This window comes from Festucalex cinctus, chromosome 10 (assembly GCF_051991245.1).
Source record: "Festucalex cinctus isolate MCC-2025b chromosome 10, RoL_Fcin_1.0, whole genome shotgun sequence".
NCBI lineage: Eukaryota > Metazoa > Chordata > Actinopteri > Syngnathiformes > Syngnathidae > Festucalex > Festucalex cinctus.
The window spans coordinates 26,911,188-26,929,654 of NC_135420.1; the positions used below are offsets into that span (position 1 = coordinate 26,911,188).

Here is an 18,467-nt window from a genome sequence, read left to right on the forward strand (position 1 = left end):
ATGTAAAGTAAGGCAATTTTTGTTTTTTTTTAAACGACCATGTATTGTAAGGTATATTTAAAAAGATGGCCATGTATTGTAAGGTTTGTTTTAGTAAGTTAAAATAACTTGTTTTATAGTAAAGCTTTACATTTTTTTTATGTTTGTTTATAGAAAATTTGTTTTTTCAACTCAGCTCGTTTATTTACATAGCGCTTTCAAACAACTTGAGCTGTCACAAAGCGCTTTACAGGAACACAAAAAAACAAACAACATAAAACATTAACACCAATACAATACAATCACAACAAATCACGTCCATGTATAGCAAGGCGTGTTTTTTTTTTTTTTTAACAACCATGTTTAATGAGTTTTTTTTTTGTTTTTTAAATTGCACATCTCCATTTTCAATAAACAATCACAATTAATTGTGCTTCATAATTCAAAATAACATTACTAATCACATGGTAATTAAATGATGTACTATGCATACTACGAATGGCCACCGGGGGGCACCCAATCCCTTCTTGCTTGGTGCACGTGGGGAATGTTGCTCCTGCTTGTGGTTTGTGCGGTTCAGGCTGGAGAAGGTGCTGCGCGACAAGTTGATGGAATGGCGCCCCCACCGGCCCACCCGCTGGAACCGCTACTGCACCACCGCCCTCAAGCACTTCCTGCCCAGTCTGGAGCAGGGGGCCAGCGGCGCAGGCGGCGGCGCCGGGCGCGACCTGGCCGAGGGTCACCGACACGAGCTGCAGAACCTGCTGGGTGACAACCGGGTGAGTGGCGACCAATCACCAAGAACTTGCAAATGGCCACCCTGACCTTTTGAATTTTTCAAGATACGAGCCACTCAGGATTTTTTTTTAACCCCCCCCCCCCCGTCAGATTTCAGGTTTCCCGCTGCACATGGCGTTCTCCGAGATGGGCCCCGTGGTGGAGGCGGTGCACAGCACGGGGGTGCACACCATCCAGATGGCCAACGTGGAATTCGCCCTGGCCGTCTACGTGCACCCGTACCCCAACAACGTGCTGTCCGTCTGGGTGTACCTCGCCTCGCTCGTGCGCTCCTGACCGGCGCAAAAACAAGAACCAAGGTGGCGTTTTTGGTGGCACAAGCGTCAGGATCCGTCGCCATTTGGGGGGTCTTGACACCACTGAGGTGCTACATTTTTGTTTTGTTTTTTCTCAGCAGCGTTAACAAAATTTAAAGCCATACGTGACTCATTGACATTTTCGGTAGGAAGAAGTTTAGATTTTGTCCAGAATTAATTTGATAACTTATTTTTTATATACAATTAATACCTTCAAAAAGTTCCACTTGCTGTCGACTTTGGCTCAGTTTACTGACCTAAACCCAGAAAACGGTTGAGCCATGATTGGTCGTTACCTACTTCTTCGGCACAGGTGATGTCATCAGTCGACAGACAGCAAGTGGAAAAATTAGCTTTTAAAAGGTATTAATTGTACATAAAAAAAATAAGTTATCAACTTTGTGGATAAAATTAAGTTTTTACTGCAAAAAATGGTTCAATGAGTCAAGTATCCCTTTAAGAGTTCAAAAGGTCATCAGTCATTTTGTTTTGGGAATTCAAATGAAACTAAGAGGCATCCTAGAACATCACAAATGTTAATCATAGCAGTATTTAAAAAAAAAAAAAAAAGTACAACTTTCTTATACAAGTTTTCCCCCCAACAAATGTAATTCCCAAATGGACTTTCTCAAAATATTGACTTTATTCGAACATCTTTCTCCATTGCAACAAACCAAAAAAATTGCGAGCGTGTTTGTAACATTTCAACTTTTCTTTTTGTATATTTCTGGCTCCTGTTAATGTACAAACCTTTTTGTGTCTCGTCAGGTCACTTTTTTTTCCCTCATGAAATGACAACCTTCCTTTATGAGTGAGTGTTTGTAAGCTGCTTCTAAACCATTTGTCAGGCTTGTTAAAAGAAAAAACAAAACTAATCGACTGGATGGTTGTTAGGATGAAAGAGGGGCTCTTGAAATTCTGGTCCTCGGGAGTGTTTACGGAGAGAAGACGTCTTACAGTTTCACACAGAAACGTACAGCAAGTGACACCCAGTTGGATAAAGTGCAATTATAGGGGGAGGGGGCGTGGCTAATGTCGGTTCACTCTCCCGAGCGACAGCACGCCCGGAATCCGCACTGCAGGTTCTGACATCCGCTCGCCGTGTCTGCGTTTGGACCTCAACACAAACAAAACAAACATGAAAGAACGTCACATGTAGTTTGCAACTTTGCACAAAAAAGTCCAAAAAAAATCTAAACTGGTGATTTTGTGAGTATGTGTTTTGTTTTTTGTACCGTTGATGTTGTCGCAGTAGTAGAAGTGTTCGTCGTTGAGGGCGGGGCATGCCGACACCAGCTGGTAAAGCCCCGCCTCCGTGACCGACAGGCAGCCCGACAGGTTGAGATGCTCGAGGACCGGGAGGCCTCCAAGCTCCGACATGGCCCTCAAACAAACAAACAAGCAAACGCTCAACATGCTTGCTCAAAAGAGAAATTATGGGACTTTTTCAGAAGACCAAAAAAAAAAGCCAGTCTTTTAAAGTCAAACATATTCAAAGTCACATATTGTTGCTATGTGAAGAACATGTCAGTTTTTGTCATTTTTAAGTTTTTGGGATGAAACTGAATGCAGATATCCAAAAAAAAAAACAAAAAAAAAAAACATAAGCGCATAAGTGTTTTTTCACATAGCAGTGCTTGTATACGGTGTTCCCTCGTTTTCATGGGCGTTACGTTCCAAAAACTACCAACAATAATGGAAATTGGTGTTAATAAAAAAATAAATACATTAAATATCCTGTTAATTATATTTTTTTTGTTGCTTGTGTTTTTTTCATTTTGGTATGATTTTTACTTTGTTATAAATGCTTTTTCATTCATCATGTTTTTTTTTTCATTTACATTCATTTTTTTTTCTAACAAAAGTTTTTTTTTTTATAAAATACAGAACAGTATTTTTTTTATTATATTTGTTTTTCAATTTGGTATGATGCTTCTCCCATTCAGCATTTTTGTGTTTTTTTTAGTCATTTTTCCACTAAAAGTACGTTTTTTAAATTACTGATCTGATAATCAGTAAAATATATATATATATATATTTTTTTTTTTTACTTGCTCTGTGCGGACCTACCTGAGTCCCGCATCTGTGACCTGGTAGCATCCGGACAGGCTGAGAAAGTTGAGCGCGCGCCTGGCGCCCGATCGCTTAGTCCGGTTGTTGGGCCGTTTGCCGTCCATTGGCGGGCGGCGGCCATTAGTCCTGAGGGCCGCGTCGCCGTTGTGGCCCTTGCAGCAGGCGGCGTGAGCGCAAAACCTGTCTGCCGACACGGCGTAGCGCAAAATGGCGGCGGCGGCGGCGGCAGCGTTGGGGCCGTTCCCGACTCGGAGGCCCCGCCTACAGCAGCACAGGCCGCGCGCCAGCGGCGTCTCCACAAAGCGCTCTTCCTCCTCCTCCTCTTCCTCGTCCATGTCCTCGCAGCCTCGCCGCGTCCACTCGGCCGAGTCCTCGATGTCGGCCGGCACCCGCGCGGGCCCCCAGCCGGGCTGCTTCAGGAGGAGGGCCCGCCGCCGCCGGCGCTGGCGCCGCGACTGCCACGGGGAGCCGAGGTCGCCCAGCGCCAGGGAGAGTCTCTTGAGGACGTGGTCCGTGATCTTGTCGCAGCCGGACAGGTCCAGGTGCTCCAGAGAAGCGCACGCGCCCGCCGATGACCAGCTGACCACAACAACGGTCAAAATATCACAATGCTCTCGTCGCAAGAATGTCTCAATAATAAATAATGAAGTGCTGCTCTTTTCAAAATGAGTGACAAGTATGAACGGAAATAATAATTGCTACATAAAAAAATATATAAATAAATAATAAAGGGAGAAGAAAAAATAAATAAATAAAAAAGTTAAACTTGTAGTATCTGCCCCTGATCAGAAAAAATAAATAAAAGTGAATGTACATTTTTTTTTTCTCCCCCCAGTAATTGAGTTCTTATAAAAAAAATAAAAAATCTTTTAAATATGAATGGACAGATGATTTAGTTACATGATCCAGATTGTTCCACAAACTGACACCTTCAGTTGAAATGCATCACTTTTTTTCCCTTCCGTATTTAGGTTTAGAAAAAAAAAAAAAATCAGTTCCTCTTACAAGGACTCTCAGAAAATGAGAATATTGTGATAAAGTTCTTTATTTTCTGTAATGCAATTTAAAACAAAAATGTCATCCATTCTGGATTCATGACAAATCAACTGAAATATTGCAAGCCTTTTATTATTTTAATATTGCTGATTATGGCTTACATCTTAAGAAAACTCAATATCCTATTTCAAAATATTAGAATATTTCCTCAGACCAAGTAAAAAATGGCATAATCAGCAATATTAAAATAATAAAAGGCTTGCAATATTTCAGTTGATTTGTCATGAATCCATAATGGATGACATTTTTGTTTTAAATTGCATTACAGAAAATAAAGAACTTTATCACAATATTCTCTTTTTCTGAGACAGTCCTGTAAAGTACTCGCTCCCCCCCCCTTTTTTATTTTTTATTTGCATGTTAATTGGTAAAATTTCACGATGGGCTTTAAACATTATTTTAAGGCGGCTGAAATCCATCGATTCATTAAATTTTAAAGTTTAACTTAGTTTTTATTTTTATTTTTGGTGTGGCAGCAATTAGCAACTTGCATAGCACTGTTTATCTTATTGAACCGCAAAACCATGGCGAGATTGTCAAGAAGGAAGCAGGCCCCCCCGAACAGATGTCATGTGATGAAAGGTGTGACACAATTTGGAAGTTTACCTGTCGAAAGCAAAATCGGTGACATCCGTCTGCGTCAGGTCCAGGTGAGCCACGTTAGGGCAGAGATTGAGCATCTGGCGCACCTGTTCAACAACACCTTTAATTACGTAACACAAACTGTTGCTTCATCACACTTTCTATTTATTCCCATTTATCATTTTCACATATATTTTTAACTTGTAGTTTTTTTTTTTCAAATTTATGTATTTGTTTTCAAATTATTTTTAAATGTATTTTACCAGTATTTGTGTAATTTTAGTATCTCTATTTTATTTTTTTCAAAAATTGAGGTATTTTCTTTAACATTTGTGATGAATTTTGATATATTTATTATTATTGTTTTTTTTGTTTTTTCCCTCCTCTCAACAATTTGCACACGCACACACAACCAACACGCACCATTTTGCTGGAGACGGTGGAGCCGTAGGCCAGCACGAGCGACTTGACGTGCTGGCCGACGGCGGGGAGAAGATGGCGGACGATCCCGTTGAGGAGTCTCTTCTCGCGCTGGGCCGTGCTGATGGCCGACGAGTCGCCGCGCTCGTCTGAGACGCCGCAAGCAGCAGCGGCGGCGTTTGATGGCATTTAAATCACAATCGCAACAGTCACGCTTGCGGCTCGCACGCAGTGCCACCTTGACTTGGTTTTGAATCAACAAATGAATTGTTTTTCTGGTTAGGAGACATCAGTTGATCAATTTTTTTGATTTGTTTTTTTTTTTTTTTTAGGGGAAAGATGATGTGAGTGACGAGTTTGATTTGGGAAGGAATTTGTCTCTGAAGTCAAGGCATCACTGCAGTTTGTATGTGTGCGCTGAAGAATGAAGATAAGCGAAGGTCACCAGATTCGTCAATGTCGGCGTCCTCGTCCCACTCCTGGTACGCTCGCACTTCCTTCTCTCGGCTCTTCAGCCAGCCGTCATCCGGCTCCTGGTCAGCGTCGCCGTCGCCGTCGCCGTCGCCGGGGCGGCCGTTGCAAAAGTCACCTGTGGATGCATCGACATTTTCTTTTTTTAGTTGCTCGGAAAATTGTGTTTTTTTCCATATTCACTCATTCATTCAATATTTCATTATCAACACTTCTTTAGCCTTATTAAATTACATTTCTTTACATTAAAAAAAAAAAACATAATTAAAAAATTCTAGGAAATTTGCAATAAAAAAAATTTTGGAAACTGTTTTTGTATTTTTTTCCCCCTAAAAATCTACTTTGGTCATTATACACATTGGGATGCAATTAAGACTATTCAACATGCAATTACAACTATTTACATAAAAGTATAAATAAAATTCTCTGCTCAGAAATTCACTTCTTTTCCTGTAATATTTGATTTTTTATTTATTATCTATTATGGTCTTTACATTTCCATATATAATAATTTATCCAAATTTTTTGAAAAGATCCTGCATCTTTTTCTTGCAATATACATGTTTTCTCCTCTTGAAATATGATTTTGTGAAAATATTACAATTTTTATAACAAACTATTCAATGTTGTCCTATAATATGACTCACACAATTACAAAACAAATATTGGATTTTTTTTTTTATCTCGTAATTACATCTTTGTGTGTGACTAAATGTCTTCTTAATGTATCTAAGAATTTGTAAAATAAAAAAATATATATTCATATTTAACCAACGTCATTGGCTCACATTTTAACAGTTTTTTTCTCTAAAATGTTTGCATGTCAGGTCAACAGACAACATTGAGAAAGTTCTTCTTTTTTTCCTTCACATCCTGACTACCTCGGGCCCAGCGGACAGGGTAGAGGTGCCTCCAGAGAGAACCGGTCTTGGCCAGCTCCGACCAGAAAGCGCACACTTGGCTGCAGCGGCAAAGATCTTGCGGGTCCAAATAGCGGAAGATCCTCAAGACGACTTCAGCCGGAAGCTGCGAGATGTCCGCCGAGCCAGTCCCGTCGTTCTCCGCTTCTGTGGGAAGACCAGCTGGGCATTAGAAGAAGAAAAATAATAATAATAATATTTGGACTCCGAAAAGTCTACCAAAGGTTTGACAGGTTAAAAAAGGACAACCTCGTTTTTTTTCCCAATAAAATCTTACTACATATAATTGTATGTTATTGTTAAAAGCTGTTATTGTATTTTATTTTTTTTTTGACTTTTTGTGAGGCTCACCATAATCGCTTTTCTCGTGGTCGGCGTATTTGAAGGCCTTCTGCAGCTCCTCGGCGCGGCTCCACAGGCTGAAGCCTTTGAGGACGTCGGCGGCGCGGTTCCACGGCTGCTGAGTGCAGTGCTGCGCCATCACCTGCTTCTTGATGGCCTTCAGCTCCTCGTAGCTGAAGTGCTGCATCAGCATGGGCTGGAACACCTGCAACGAACGCCGGCTGAGTCTTCGGTGGGACCGACCGCACGTTTGGACGGCAAAAAATGCACACGCGCGCACACACAAGCTGCCATGATATCGGCGCACACTTTTTAGCTGGTGTGGCGATCTCAGCCTCATGTAAAGGTCGACTGAAAGCCGTCTGTGTCACATGGGTTTGTGATTGCGTACAAGTTACAGGGCTGTCTCAGAAAATTTGAATATTATGATAAAGTCCATTACTTTCTGTAATGCAATTAAATAGGCAAAAATGCCATCCGTTCTGGATTCATTACAAATCAACTGAAATATTGCAAGACTTGTTATTTTTAATATTGCTGATTAGGGCTTGCAGCTTAAGAAAACTCAAATATCTTATCTCAAAATATTAGAATATTTCCTCAGACCAAGTAAAAAAAAAAGAAAAGAAAAAGAGCCATAATCAGCAATATTAAAAAACAATAAAAGGCTTGCAATATTTCAATTGATTTGTAATGAATCCTGAATGGATGGCATTTTTGCTTATTGAATTGCATTACAGAAAATAATGGACTTGATCACAATATTCTCATTTTCTGAGACGGTATTCATATTTATGATCCTCTCCGGGGATTTGTCGCCATCTTGTGGCGTCCGTTAGGAGGTCATTTGTAGCAAATCAGGAGTTGCTTTCAGCAATCCGTGACACAAATTCTCATGTTGGACGATTTAACAGCAGTGTTTTGTGCATGTACATTTTTTTGGGCCGGAAAAGAAAAAAAAAAAAAAAAAAAAAACTTCCATGCCACATATGTTACCTCTTCCTCCTCCTTCATGTGCGGCAAGAAGTCCTGCGTGAAGGCCTCCAGTCTCTCCTTCAGCTGCTGAGCGTAGTTGAGCTGCTCGTATTCACTCTAAAAAACAAACACACACACGTCGCTGATTGATTTCGATGCATGAAAAGCGCCGTCGCTGCAAATCCCAAAATGGGCTCACTGACAGCATTAGTAAGCACACTTCTCTACTTTCACTTTCGAAATGACCACAGACTCGTATTAGTCCAGATGGCAATGAGTCAGCACATTGCAATTTGAAAAAAAACGGTTAGTATGTGCCCAAACGGCGCATGACCACATTAGAAGTCAACACATGCGCAAGTGTCACTGACTTTTTTTAACTTAAAGACAAACTTTTTTTTTTTTTTTTTTAATTTTTTATAGATCAGCACGACAAGCAGGCCGACCTTGACGTTGTGCAAGCCCTTCTCGAGGAGCAGCAGCATGTCGGAGAGTTTGTTGTCCGAGTGCATGTTGTAGACGGTGCAGCAGCGCTGCTCCAACAGGCTGATGATGTACTCGTTCTCGATCTGCTCGTGCATCTTGAACTCCTTGAAGGTGGCCAGCAGCGACTTGAGGAAGGAGCGGAAGTCGCTGTTGTTGGAGAAGTTGGTCTCCGACAGCTGCCGAGCAAAAAAATAATAATAATAATAAAAAAAAAAAACGTATGAACCGCCGCGCAAGTCAAACGAAACGCAGATTGGCGGGCAAAACGGTCATTTAAAAAGTGGAAGCAATAACAACAAAAAGGTTGTTTGATTTTGTGAGGGAAAGCACAGAATTAAAACATCTTCTTTAATCAGTAACATTTTTTTAACTCTCAATTTCCCATATTAAAAAACTTTCTTAGCTTCAAAACGAAAATAATTCCCACACGTAAAACTTGCTATGGTGTATATTTTACAGTTTACAATATATTAGCTTTTTTTTTAGTTTTTGTTTTTAGTATTAGCAAGGAACTCTCGTTTAATGATTTCCACAACTACTATACAACAAAATTACTTTTCCAAGTCTTATTTTATTTAACTTTTGAGTCTTACAAAAATTACTATTTTTCGGTGGACTTTACTCTCATAACTCTCACAATTACATATTCTCATAAAACTATAATTTTTAAAATGTCATGTTTTAACACGACAATTAGCAATTCACGGCAAAATAACGCTAGATAGCGAGTTGCCGGTCAAGGGAAAAATACGTATTCTCAATAAATTATGACTCTTTATTTTCGTCTTGCATGTAAATCAAAACAAACTGTGACAAACTTTAATATTTGAAAACTGTGTGTCTATTAAAAGAAACTTACTGTTTGCTTTTGTGGATGGGAAAGTACATAATTACCACATATTTACTGTTTTGTTTTTAACGTCATAATACGCAACAGCAACACCCCTTCACTAACGCCAGCTTGCAAGATAAGCGCACGCTACGTCGCATTACCGTCATTATGAATCAACATTTTTGTTTTGAAATGAGCAAATATTCAGTCAGGTTATCCGCTGAATGGCAATAAATCCAGAGAGGTGTGGCGTCCTAATAAAAGCCTGTTGCATAATCACATAGCCCCGCAAGCTAACATGCTAACGCTAGCGAGCGTCGTCTTTTGCGGGGTACCGTTGCCGCTATATGCGTTCTTTAAAAAGAAGACTTTAAGACCACAGAGGTTCAATAAACTCTCTCAAACACTCACCTTCTCGGAATAAAGGCCCACCAGCTGCTTCATTCGCCAGTGCGGGCCCGTGAAAACGTCCACCTCGTCCGGAAAGGGAGCCATGTTTACCAGACTGGAAGATGTGTATTTAGCTACGTTAGCATTTAGCACTGAGCTCTTGCGTCGTCGTCGACGTTGTCGTCACTTGTAGGGGTTTGGTCCAGGGTAGAGATCATAGAGCTATACAACAACTAGAGAGAGCTCTTGCTGGGTGAGGACGTGTATCTCTAACCGCCATCTTGTACCGGGAGTCGCCGTGACTGAGGCCCGTTACGTACGTACACTTTGCTGACACATTCAATATGGCAGACCTGAGGACGTTTTGTAACCACGCGTTAACCCACTCAAGGCAGAATCTATGTATGGCTCTGGTAAAAGGGGGCGTGTTTAACTGTATCACGTGACAAGCAACGTGTCGTCGACTGTGACGCCATCTTTTGCCGTCAGGGGCCGTTATTGAGTTTGTTTTGACTTGCCAACGCTGATTTGTTATATGAAATTGTATTTATTTGTTGCCAACATCATTCTGTTTATATGGTAGCATGTCTCAAGATTATCCAGAACATGTTAGATTTTTCGCGGTTGGGGGGCCGGCGGTGATGGGTGCGAGTGTTGGCAGCACCAGCCGGAAATGGCGCTGTTGTGTGAAATCCCAAAGTCGGAAGTCTGTGGCATCTCCCCCGTTATCCGAATACCTTTATTTTGCCAAGTCATATTATTTTTGCATTAGAAAAATCTCACTCTACAATATCACAAAACAATTACACATGTAAGAATTATATTGATCTCTCAGTGTGTGCGTGCCGTGACTTATTCTGTTGTAAGAGTAACAACTCGTTGTGTGTTTTTACCGTTTTATACAGACCTGTAAAATAATCCATCTGGCCAATACAAAAGGGAGTGAAATGGCTGATATGACCTCGGAAGCTCGGCAATTGCTTCAACTTGACTTCACCTTTTGCACATCAGTACCTTTTTCATTCAGACTCTGGTATTACGGACGAATTTAACTATGTGCCATTCACACAGAACCCAGCAAAACATATTTTGATGCGTGCAATACAATTATAAATGTACAAATAGTTTGACTTACTGATTAGTTTCATGCTCAAATTGAAGTAGTAGTAGTGAGTAAATGTAAATCATCAAGAAGGTGTGTTCCATGTATCAGAAAAGCTGTGTGTGAAATTCTCGACTCACAAAAAGCCTAACCTAAAATGGACTTGACTGTTTTCAGTATGGGGAAATGAACCCAAACCCTGAAAAGAAACCTCCCACAGAGGTCAAGAAGAAGAGGTGAGGGCGCACAACTTCTACCTGGAATTCTGTTATTATGCTAATGCTATTGCTAATGCTAATGGCCCGAAATGAGACAAGCCCCAAAAAATTACACTGGTTAAAACAAACACTAATCCCCCAAAGTCGCTCCCGTTACAAAGACTTCGTTAAATTCCTACCAAGTAGCACTGGTTATAAAGAATACCGTAACTCTCCAAAAGATTAAAAAACAAATCAAGACTACATATTGTCAATCCCCAAATAGTTACTAAACAAGACACTAATACCCACAAAGTGACAGTAGTTAACAATGACAATACCGTAAGTCCTCTAAAAGTTGTGTCAATTAAAACAAGGTGAATGTAAATAAAATCCAAACATATTTGGTTAAAAATGTGTTGGTTAAGTTAATATAAGACTATCAAATCCCACAAAAGTTAAGTTCCAGGAACTAAAACTACATGTAGTCCCCATAACGGAATAGGTCTGGGTCCGGATAAAAACGCATCCATCTGGATCCGGATCCGAATTCCCAAGAAGATGTTTTCGTAACGAAAACGAAAGACTCCCGCCAAAATCCAGATCCAGACCAGAATCCTGCGATATCTTTCGTTTAGGCGTCTTTGTCGTGCGAGATCTTCTTCCACAACAACGTCTTGAGGTTGTTGAGGACCAGCGAGTGTTGGATCTCGGCCCGCTCCGCCGACGCCCTCAGCGCCACGCAAGCGTCCAGCTGCTTCTCCAGCTCCTCGCGGATGTCCGAGGGCGCCCCCCGCAGGACGTAGTCCTCCAGCACCCGGCAGGCCTTCGCCAGGTTGGGCTGGGCCACCTCGGGGTTGCAGCGCCGCTTGGTGAGATCGCAGGAAGTCAGACAGTCGGCGCCGTAAACGCAGTCGGCGTCCTCGTCGCACCGCCGCCGCCGGATGGCTTGCCGGAAGGCGGCCTCGGGGACGATGTCCTGGGCGTCCGCCACCCGAAAATCGTGGCGGGCGGTGTAGCCGAAGCGGGCGGCGCTCAGGTCGCACATCAGGAAGCTTCCGAAGGCCCCGTGGAACAGATCCTCGACCAGCTCCAGGAGCCCGATGGAGATCTTAGCTCTGTGGGGCCACGCGGGGGCGAACCAGCGGTCGGCGGCGCGCCGCGCCCACGCCGGCGCCCTGACGGCGTACAGCGGGGCGTTCGGGACCTTCTCCGTCACGTAGAGGTCGCCGCAGAAGCCGAGGATCTTGGCCGTGTGTCCGCGTTCCTGCAGCGCCAGCGACAGCAGGAAGTCGTCGAGCTGCAGCAGCGCCCACGACGAGCGAGCCTCCGCCAGGGAAACGCGACCGTCCCTGTTGGCGTCGGCCGCCGCCAGGACGCGGGCCGTCAGCTCGCCCAGGTTGGCCTGCTCCTCGTCCACTTTGGCCTGCGAGGAGCAAAATCCAAAGGAATCGAATCATCGGCAAGTAAGCGATGGTCAAATTCAGCGACAGCTATTTGAATAATCAAATAATCATTTGGAGCCTTTTTTTTTTAATTTAAAATGGTTTATTATAATTATTTAAATAATAAATAAATAATACAAATAAAAAATAAATAATTCATAATATAAAAATATAAATAAATACAAATATAAATACATAATACAATGTATAAATATATATTACATATACATAGCAATAATAATAAAAATAAATAATATTTATTACAATAATAATTATAATAATAATAATGATAATAATTTAAAACTAAGCTCATGAGTCTTCTTCGCCTGAAGACTTATGTCCATTTCCCTGCCACTCTTATGAGGCGCTCCCCCTAGTGGCCTTCCAAGTAATTGCTCAATAAGTCATGAACAATGGAGCCGTTTCGTGGCTGTATTTTGGTCAATGGACTGCTTTTTATATTAACTACAAATGTCGCGATACTTGCGTAGACGTATCGATAATCTATCGGGAGACAAAGTATCACGATTTAACGCGATATCGATATATCGTCACACTCCGATGAACAACTCATTCACTTTGCTCCCCCAGCTGTTTTGCTGGATTTTGACTGATTTTGCAAGGCCCACAAAATTTTGCTTTGTATCGCTACAAATACTTGAAACCTACAAAAAGAAAGATTAGAGTCTCTTCTTTCATCAGGGAAAAAAAACTTCATTTCTATCTGTTTCTGTTTTGCAGCAAGTAGCATTAGAATATAGCTAATTTTCATCTACTACTGACATTCCTGGTGAAAACAATGACAAAAAGAGCTTGTTGCAACATGGCCCTGGTCAATCTCTTATACTCTGCTGCCACCTGCTGGGCGTTTTTGTAATAACTACCATTGCTTCAACCATTCTCTTCAGTTAAGAGGCTGCATCAAAGCCTGCTGTATGCTCTAGCATAAAAAAAAACATAATTACGTCTTTGGGGCAATGGTAACATTTAAAATAGAACGTATTTATACGTTTTTGGTAGCAACTGAGATAAACAATAATCAGGGAAATAAATGCTTTTGTAATACACTAACGCTGTCAGACAAATACCGTATAAAAAAAAAAGGCTCTGTCACGTTGCCATGGTCTGAAGTTGTCCACGGTCTACCTTGAGGTGGTCCAGGATCATCTCCCGGAACCTTTCCACGGAGGTCCCCTTGGCGGGGGTGTCGAAGAGGGCGGCGGCCTCCTTCCTGGCCTCCATCTGGCTCGTCACGTCGTAAGCGGGGGCCTCGTCCATCTGGCACCTGACCACGCCCTCCAGGGCGCCCCACATGCCCGAGTACACCTGCAAAACCGCATCCAGAAGAGAATAGAAAGAGATTTATTAACTCATTCACTCCCAAAAAAACGTATTTATATGTTTTTTAGGTTTCTGTTTGCTAGAGTTTTTGTATGCAGGCTTTTATGCAATTTCTGACCTGAAGTGGTTGCTTAAAGCGATGGTAGTTATTACCCAAAAAAAAAAAAAAAACGGCCAGCAGGTGGCAGCAAAGTATACGAGATCAACCAGATCCATGTTGCAACAAGCTCTTTTTTTCCCAGTATTTTCAACAGGTTTGTGAATAATGATGAATTTTAATGCTAATTGCTACAAAACATAAAAAGAGATAAAAAAAAAAAATCTACTGTTCTTTTTCTTCCTGATGAAAGAAGAGACACATTGTTCTTTTGGTAGGTTCCATCTTTTTTTTTTTTTTTTTTTTTATAGCAATAGAAGATGAAAATGGCTGGGAGTGAATGAGTTAACAGTGAATTTGCTTCCGAGACCTGTTTGTTGGCGTGCGTGCTGAGACACTTGTTGAGCTCCAACGTGTTCTTGTCGCACAAGCTGCTGCAGGCCGAGCCGTCAACAAGACCGTTTCTGTATTTGGCACACTTCAAACACAACAGCAGCAGCATCAGACAAGATGGCCGGCGAACGAAGCAAAACCTGCTGAGTGTTTTGGGCGTTTTTTTTGTTGTCCGTTCACCATGGCCGCGGTGCATTGGCGTCCCCGGCACAGCTCCGTGTAGGACGAGTACTCCACGTAGACCACCCAGCTGCCCACCAACACCGCCAGCCAGCATACGAACAAACACTTCAGGTGTGTCGACGACAAACGTGCCTATTTGGGGGAGGGGCATGCAAACGCACACACATAACACGCAGAGTGAGAGTGCTCGAGTTCAGCATCAGGATTCCCAAAAGTGCTTTTCCTCGTCACCCTCCCATCTTTCAAGATATTATTCCGATCATAAAAAAACCCAAACACGAGCTTGAAACCCTAATCAAGGCTTAGCTGAAACAACTCTCACTCGAAAGCCTCATCCTTGCTTGAAACCCAAATAAAGTCTTAAAACCGCACATTATAACCCAAATGAATGCTTGAAATCTCTTTTGATACCCTAACCGCGACTCGAATCCCTTACTCTGATTTGAAATGTTAACGTCAAACCCTAACTGTGGATGGAAAGCATTACTCTTGTTTGAAATCTTAATCAAGACTTGAAACCGTAATTTGAAACCCAGCATGGCTTGCCAACCCTCATTTGTAGCCCTTACCCTGACTTGAAACCTTAATTTGAAACCCTAACCCAGATTTGAAATCCTAAGCATGTTGGATTTGGAAGTTGGGAGTTGGAACCCTACTTCAAAACTCTTTATAACATTTGCTCCCAAAAACGTAAACATATGTTCTATTGTAAATATTACCAGTGTCCCAAAGACGTATTTATACGTTTTTGTTTTTTTGTTTTATTTTAGAGCATACAGAAGGCTTTGATGCAGCCTCTGAACTGAGGGGAACGGTTTAAACAATGCAATTACAGAAACGGCCAGCAGGTGACAGCAGAGTATAAGAGATCAACCAGAGCCATGTTGCAACAAGCTGTTTTTCCTAATTTTAAACAGATTTGTGAGTAATGATGAAACTTAGCTATATTTTAATGCTAATTGCTGCAAAATGGAAACCGATAGAAATCTACTTTTCTTTCCTGATTGGAGAAGAGACTCTAATCTAATCATGTAAGGTTCCATGTGTTTTTTTTATAGCAATAGAACACAATATTCTGCGGGCCTTGCAAAATCAGTCAAAATCCAGTAAAACAGTCGGGAGTGAAGTGAGTTGAGTTGTTGCTTCTGTCAAAATGGTTGCCAGTCAATGAGTTAAAAATAAAAGACTAAAATTCATTCCTTCAGTTCGCTTTCAGCAGCCGTCACGCGACCGCCACAATCTGCTCCGTCAGGTTCGCGTATTGATCGCGACTATTGATTAGAAAAGGCTGCTGCCTTTACGTATTACGACTTTGTTTTAATAGAGCGTATTTGTTACATTTTGACGCTAAAATGACTCATCCTGTCGTGTGTGACTGGCGTCCCTCATGAAGTGTCCGTTTGAAATGTACCAGCAGTGCAGTCGGAGGTGATGGAGAGCAGAACGTTTGGCGTCGTTCATACATTATGGATGACGATAAAGGGGGGGGGGGGGGGGGGGTGCAAACAATAGCGCTAATATGAAATAATCTTTCAAATCAATCTTTGTTTAAAAACATTTTTACAATGTGAAATATACTTACATTCACAAACGTTCACCTCTCAGTGGTGTAATGTACTCATTTCACTATGTGTTTATGACGTATGTCCTTGCGCGGCACCCGTAGTCGCGGCACTGTTTTCAGAGGAATGTTCTGGAAGTAGCACAAATTATTAAGAAAGCGCTTTTTGGCTAACACTCGAGTCTGGTGCATGTCGTTTTGCTGACTGACAAAACAGGACTACATTACAAGTGGCATACATAAGAAATACATAATAGGTCAAATGTTTGGCAAATACGTCACTTTGTGTAGCTTGTAAATAAATCTGACCATATAATATAAGCGCCACACCACCAGCCAAGAAGCACGTCACTTGGAGTCTACGTTACAGCAAGTCAGAAACTTCCTTATCAGTCTGTGATCTCTTATCGAAGTTTTCGGTGCTTCCGAGCAGAGTTTTACTTCCGTGGTTGAGAGACCACCGGGGACCTCTCTTAAGCACTTTTACAGTGTTGCATTCGAGAAGGCACTGAAAACATTTTTTTTTTTCTTATTGCTACATGTGAGTCTACGTAAAAACCATCGTAGTCTATCAAACTCTGTGACTTAATGACTCTGTGAATTTATGCCCTGTAGTGAGTCACAATACGTAAAACCTAATTGAATTGAATTAGACATTAAGTCTGCATAATTCACTATGATTCCATGTCTGAATGTGAATCTACGTTCTCGAAGTCCATAAAAGTCAGTGAACGCCTCGCCGCATGACGGCTGGGACGGATTCATGCTTCATCATGGAAGCGGTCGCCATAGCAACGGAGATGAGCAGCAGGCCCCCCCCTCAGAGACGTATGCGCGCACGCACACACATACCCCCCCCCGCACACACACACACACACACACACACACCATCTTGACTAACCTGCGGTTGCAGGGGCTTCCGGAAGAAGAAGAAGACGATGAAGAAGAAGAATCTCCAAGGCAGCTGAGCTCTCGCCATCATGGCCGAGCAAGCAAACTGGCATCGAGCTGGCGTCAAGCCCACCGGACCGGACCCACACGTGACGGCGACGTATCCCCCCCCCTCCCTCGCGGAGGTGGGTGCGCGGAGAGGCTGCTTTCGAGCGAGGCTCGCCGTGATGCGGCCCCCCCCCCCCCCCCCCCCCCCCCCCCCACTTCATATGCACAGCCCTTCTGACATCATCACATTTCTAAGTCTTAAACACAGACTTTATTATATGTTAAATAGTATTATAAAATGCAGTCAATTGATTAAAATGAAATCAAAAGATTATTTACAACAGTCATGGCAATCCCCCTACGCCCCCTGGTGGATGCAAACCGAATATCAATCTGTTCGATAACGTTAGCAAGCACATAAAGTTGCTAGCTAGTTTAGCATTTAGCAAACCACAACATAGCATTATTTGACAAATAATTGTTAAATTGTTTATCACGGAGTAGATAAAAGTGTGGTTGTTTTGATTTGATTTTTTTGGGGGTGATTTTAAAGGCAATGTGGATGAGCAAATAGGTCTCACATGAAAAGCCCAACATTAGCATTTTGAGCTAACCACAATATTTTAAGTCACCTGCAATTGACTTTTGGTTTCCTTTTTGAAAGAGAAGGATTATATGAACTACTGTACAGTAAACTCACACACTGAATTCAACACTTTGTCATTTTGGGAATGTATCTTAGCATCAAATATTTTTGTGGGTCATGCCAGTTGCTCACACCTGCTGTCCTCAACCCGATCCAAAAATCTGATTGGCTAATACACTGTTGCCGCACACTCAACAATTCGAAGCGACTGAAAAAAAATGCAAGAAATTAGATTAAAAAAAAAAAAAAAAAAGATTAAAAAGAAACAAAATATTCCAAGGAGCGGGAAGGTATGAAGCTGCTGCGTGGGAGTGCAGAAAGCCAAAATGGAAGCACAAACACGGTCATTTCCTGTCATTATGTCATCAGGATGCTGATTTGCTGCAGAGTAATTTGAGAGTGGGAGGATGAACAAAACAACATGATAGACACTTCATTAGGTACATCATCTACCAACAAATACAAAAAATAAAAATGCAGGTACAACTACCTGTGCTTGCACGAATATTGTGAATACAGTTGTACATCATCTTCACTATCGTGATGAAGATGATCAGGAGTGCTGGACCTTGTCTGCAAGGAAGTCTTCTCCAACTTCTTCTGTGCGTCTTGCTGAGATTGGAAGTTTGGAGTGGGAGAGCGCTGCGGTACGGTACAGGTGCTTTTCGTCTTAAATGGTCACACCCACAACACGACCTCCTCCTCAACAAGGTGTCAGCTCATCAAATTTTGAAAAATTTTATTCTTTCAAACAAATATATATATATATATATATAATTTTTTTTTTTTTTTTTTTTTTTTTTTTAGCAAACTGGCTACTTAAAAAAAAAAAGATTTTATCTATTAATTTTTGAAAAATAGTTTTTTTTTATTTTAAGTTTTGAATCCATTTTTTACTTTATTATTTTGAAACATTTTCTTATTTTTTTATGCGTGGTATTTT

General features: G+C 41.6%; 3 protein-coding genes across 19 annotated transcripts in view; 1 reads left to right on the plus strand and 2 right to left on the minus strand.

The window, feature by feature from the left end:
* cc2d2a (coiled-coil and C2 domain containing 2A) overlaps nt 1-2,480 on the plus strand; it is a 39,828-nt gene extending 37,348 nt beyond the window's left edge. For all 10 annotated transcript variants that reach the window (XM_077533479.1, XM_077533482.1, XM_077533480.1 and 7 more), the window contains 2 exons: nt 560-758; nt 868-2,480. In XM_077533479.1, coding sequence (XP_077389605.1) covers nt 560-758; nt 868-1,053 — 385 coding nt within the window. In that variant the 3' untranslated portion in view covers nt 1,054-2,480. The remainder of the gene's footprint in view (nt 1-559; nt 759-867) is intronic.
* On the minus strand, nt 1,693-9,886 carry fbxl5 (F-box and leucine-rich repeat protein 5). 2 transcript variants are annotated; one of them, XM_077533491.1, is made up of 11 exons: nt 9,642-9,886; nt 8,359-8,574; nt 7,934-8,029; nt 6,947-7,142; nt 6,557-6,757; nt 5,650-5,793; nt 5,208-5,353; nt 4,809-4,891; nt 3,144-3,725; nt 2,309-2,457; nt 1,693-2,190 (listed from the first exon to the last, which is right to left on the minus strand). In XM_077533491.1, the coding sequence occupies exons 1-11, from the start codon at nt 9,723-9,725 to the stop codon at nt 2,114-2,116; spliced, it is 1,974 nt and encodes a 657-aa protein (XP_077389617.1). In that variant the 5' UTR covers nt 9,726-9,886; the 3' UTR covers nt 1,693-2,113. The 2 variants fall into 2 exon arrangements, with proteins under 2 accessions (XP_077389617.1, XP_077389618.1); XM_077533492.1 differs by having other exon boundaries at nt 6,557-6,742; nt 9,642-9,882.
* Nucleotides 9,887-10,340: 454 nt separating this feature from the next.
* Nucleotides 10,341-18,178, minus strand: LOC144027455 (divergent protein kinase domain 1A-like). Of its 7 annotated transcripts, none has more exons than XM_077534993.1 (5): nt 16,841-17,017; nt 14,376-14,510; nt 14,173-14,280; nt 13,511-13,690; nt 10,341-12,345 (listed from the first exon to the last, which is right to left on the minus strand). In XM_077534993.1, the coding sequence occupies exons 1-5, from the start codon at nt 16,919-16,921 to the stop codon at nt 11,554-11,556; spliced, it is 1,296 nt and encodes a 431-aa protein (XP_077391119.1). In that variant the 5' UTR covers nt 16,922-17,017; the 3' UTR covers nt 10,341-11,553. The 7 variants fall into 7 exon arrangements, with proteins under 7 accessions (XP_077391119.1, XP_077391121.1, XP_077391124.1 ...); XM_077534995.1 differs by lacking the exon at nt 16,841-17,017 and adding exons at nt 15,961-16,071; nt 16,249-16,765 and having other exon boundaries at nt 14,173-14,510; XM_077534998.1 differs by lacking the exon at nt 16,841-17,017 and adding an exon at nt 15,961-16,764.
* Nucleotides 18,179-18,467: the final 289 nt, after the last annotated feature.

What these genes read in the sequence shown, in the direction of transcription:
- LOC144027455 (XM_077534991.1), bottom strand. Translation starts at nt 16,943, where the DNA reads ATGCCAGTTTGCTTGCTCGGCCATGATGGCGAGAGCTCAGCTGCCTTG. An exon ending in GCACGCACGCCAACAAACAG is followed by an intron (nt 13,691 to 14,172) that starts GTCTCGGAAGCA and finishes GCGGTTTTGCAG; the next exon opens with GTGTACTCGGGCATGTGGGG. An exon ending in TGATCCTGGACCACCTCAAG is followed by an intron (nt 12,346 to 13,510) that starts GTAGACCGTGGA and finishes TGCTCCTCGCAG; the next exon opens with GCCAAAGTGGACGAGGAGCA.
- fbxl5 (XM_077533491.1), bottom strand. Translation starts at nt 9,725, where the DNA reads ATGGCTCCCTTTCCGGACGAGGTGGACGTTTTCACGGGCCCGCACTGG. An exon ending in CCCTGTCCGCTGGGCCCGAG is followed by an intron (nt 5,794 to 6,556) that starts GTAGTCAGGATG and finishes ATGCATCCACAG; the next exon opens with GTGACTTTTGCAACGGCCGC. An exon ending in CGCCGACATTGACGAATCTG is followed by an intron (nt 5,354 to 5,649) that starts GTGACCTTCGCT and finishes GCGGCGTCTCAG; the next exon opens with ACGAGCGCGGCGACTCGTCG.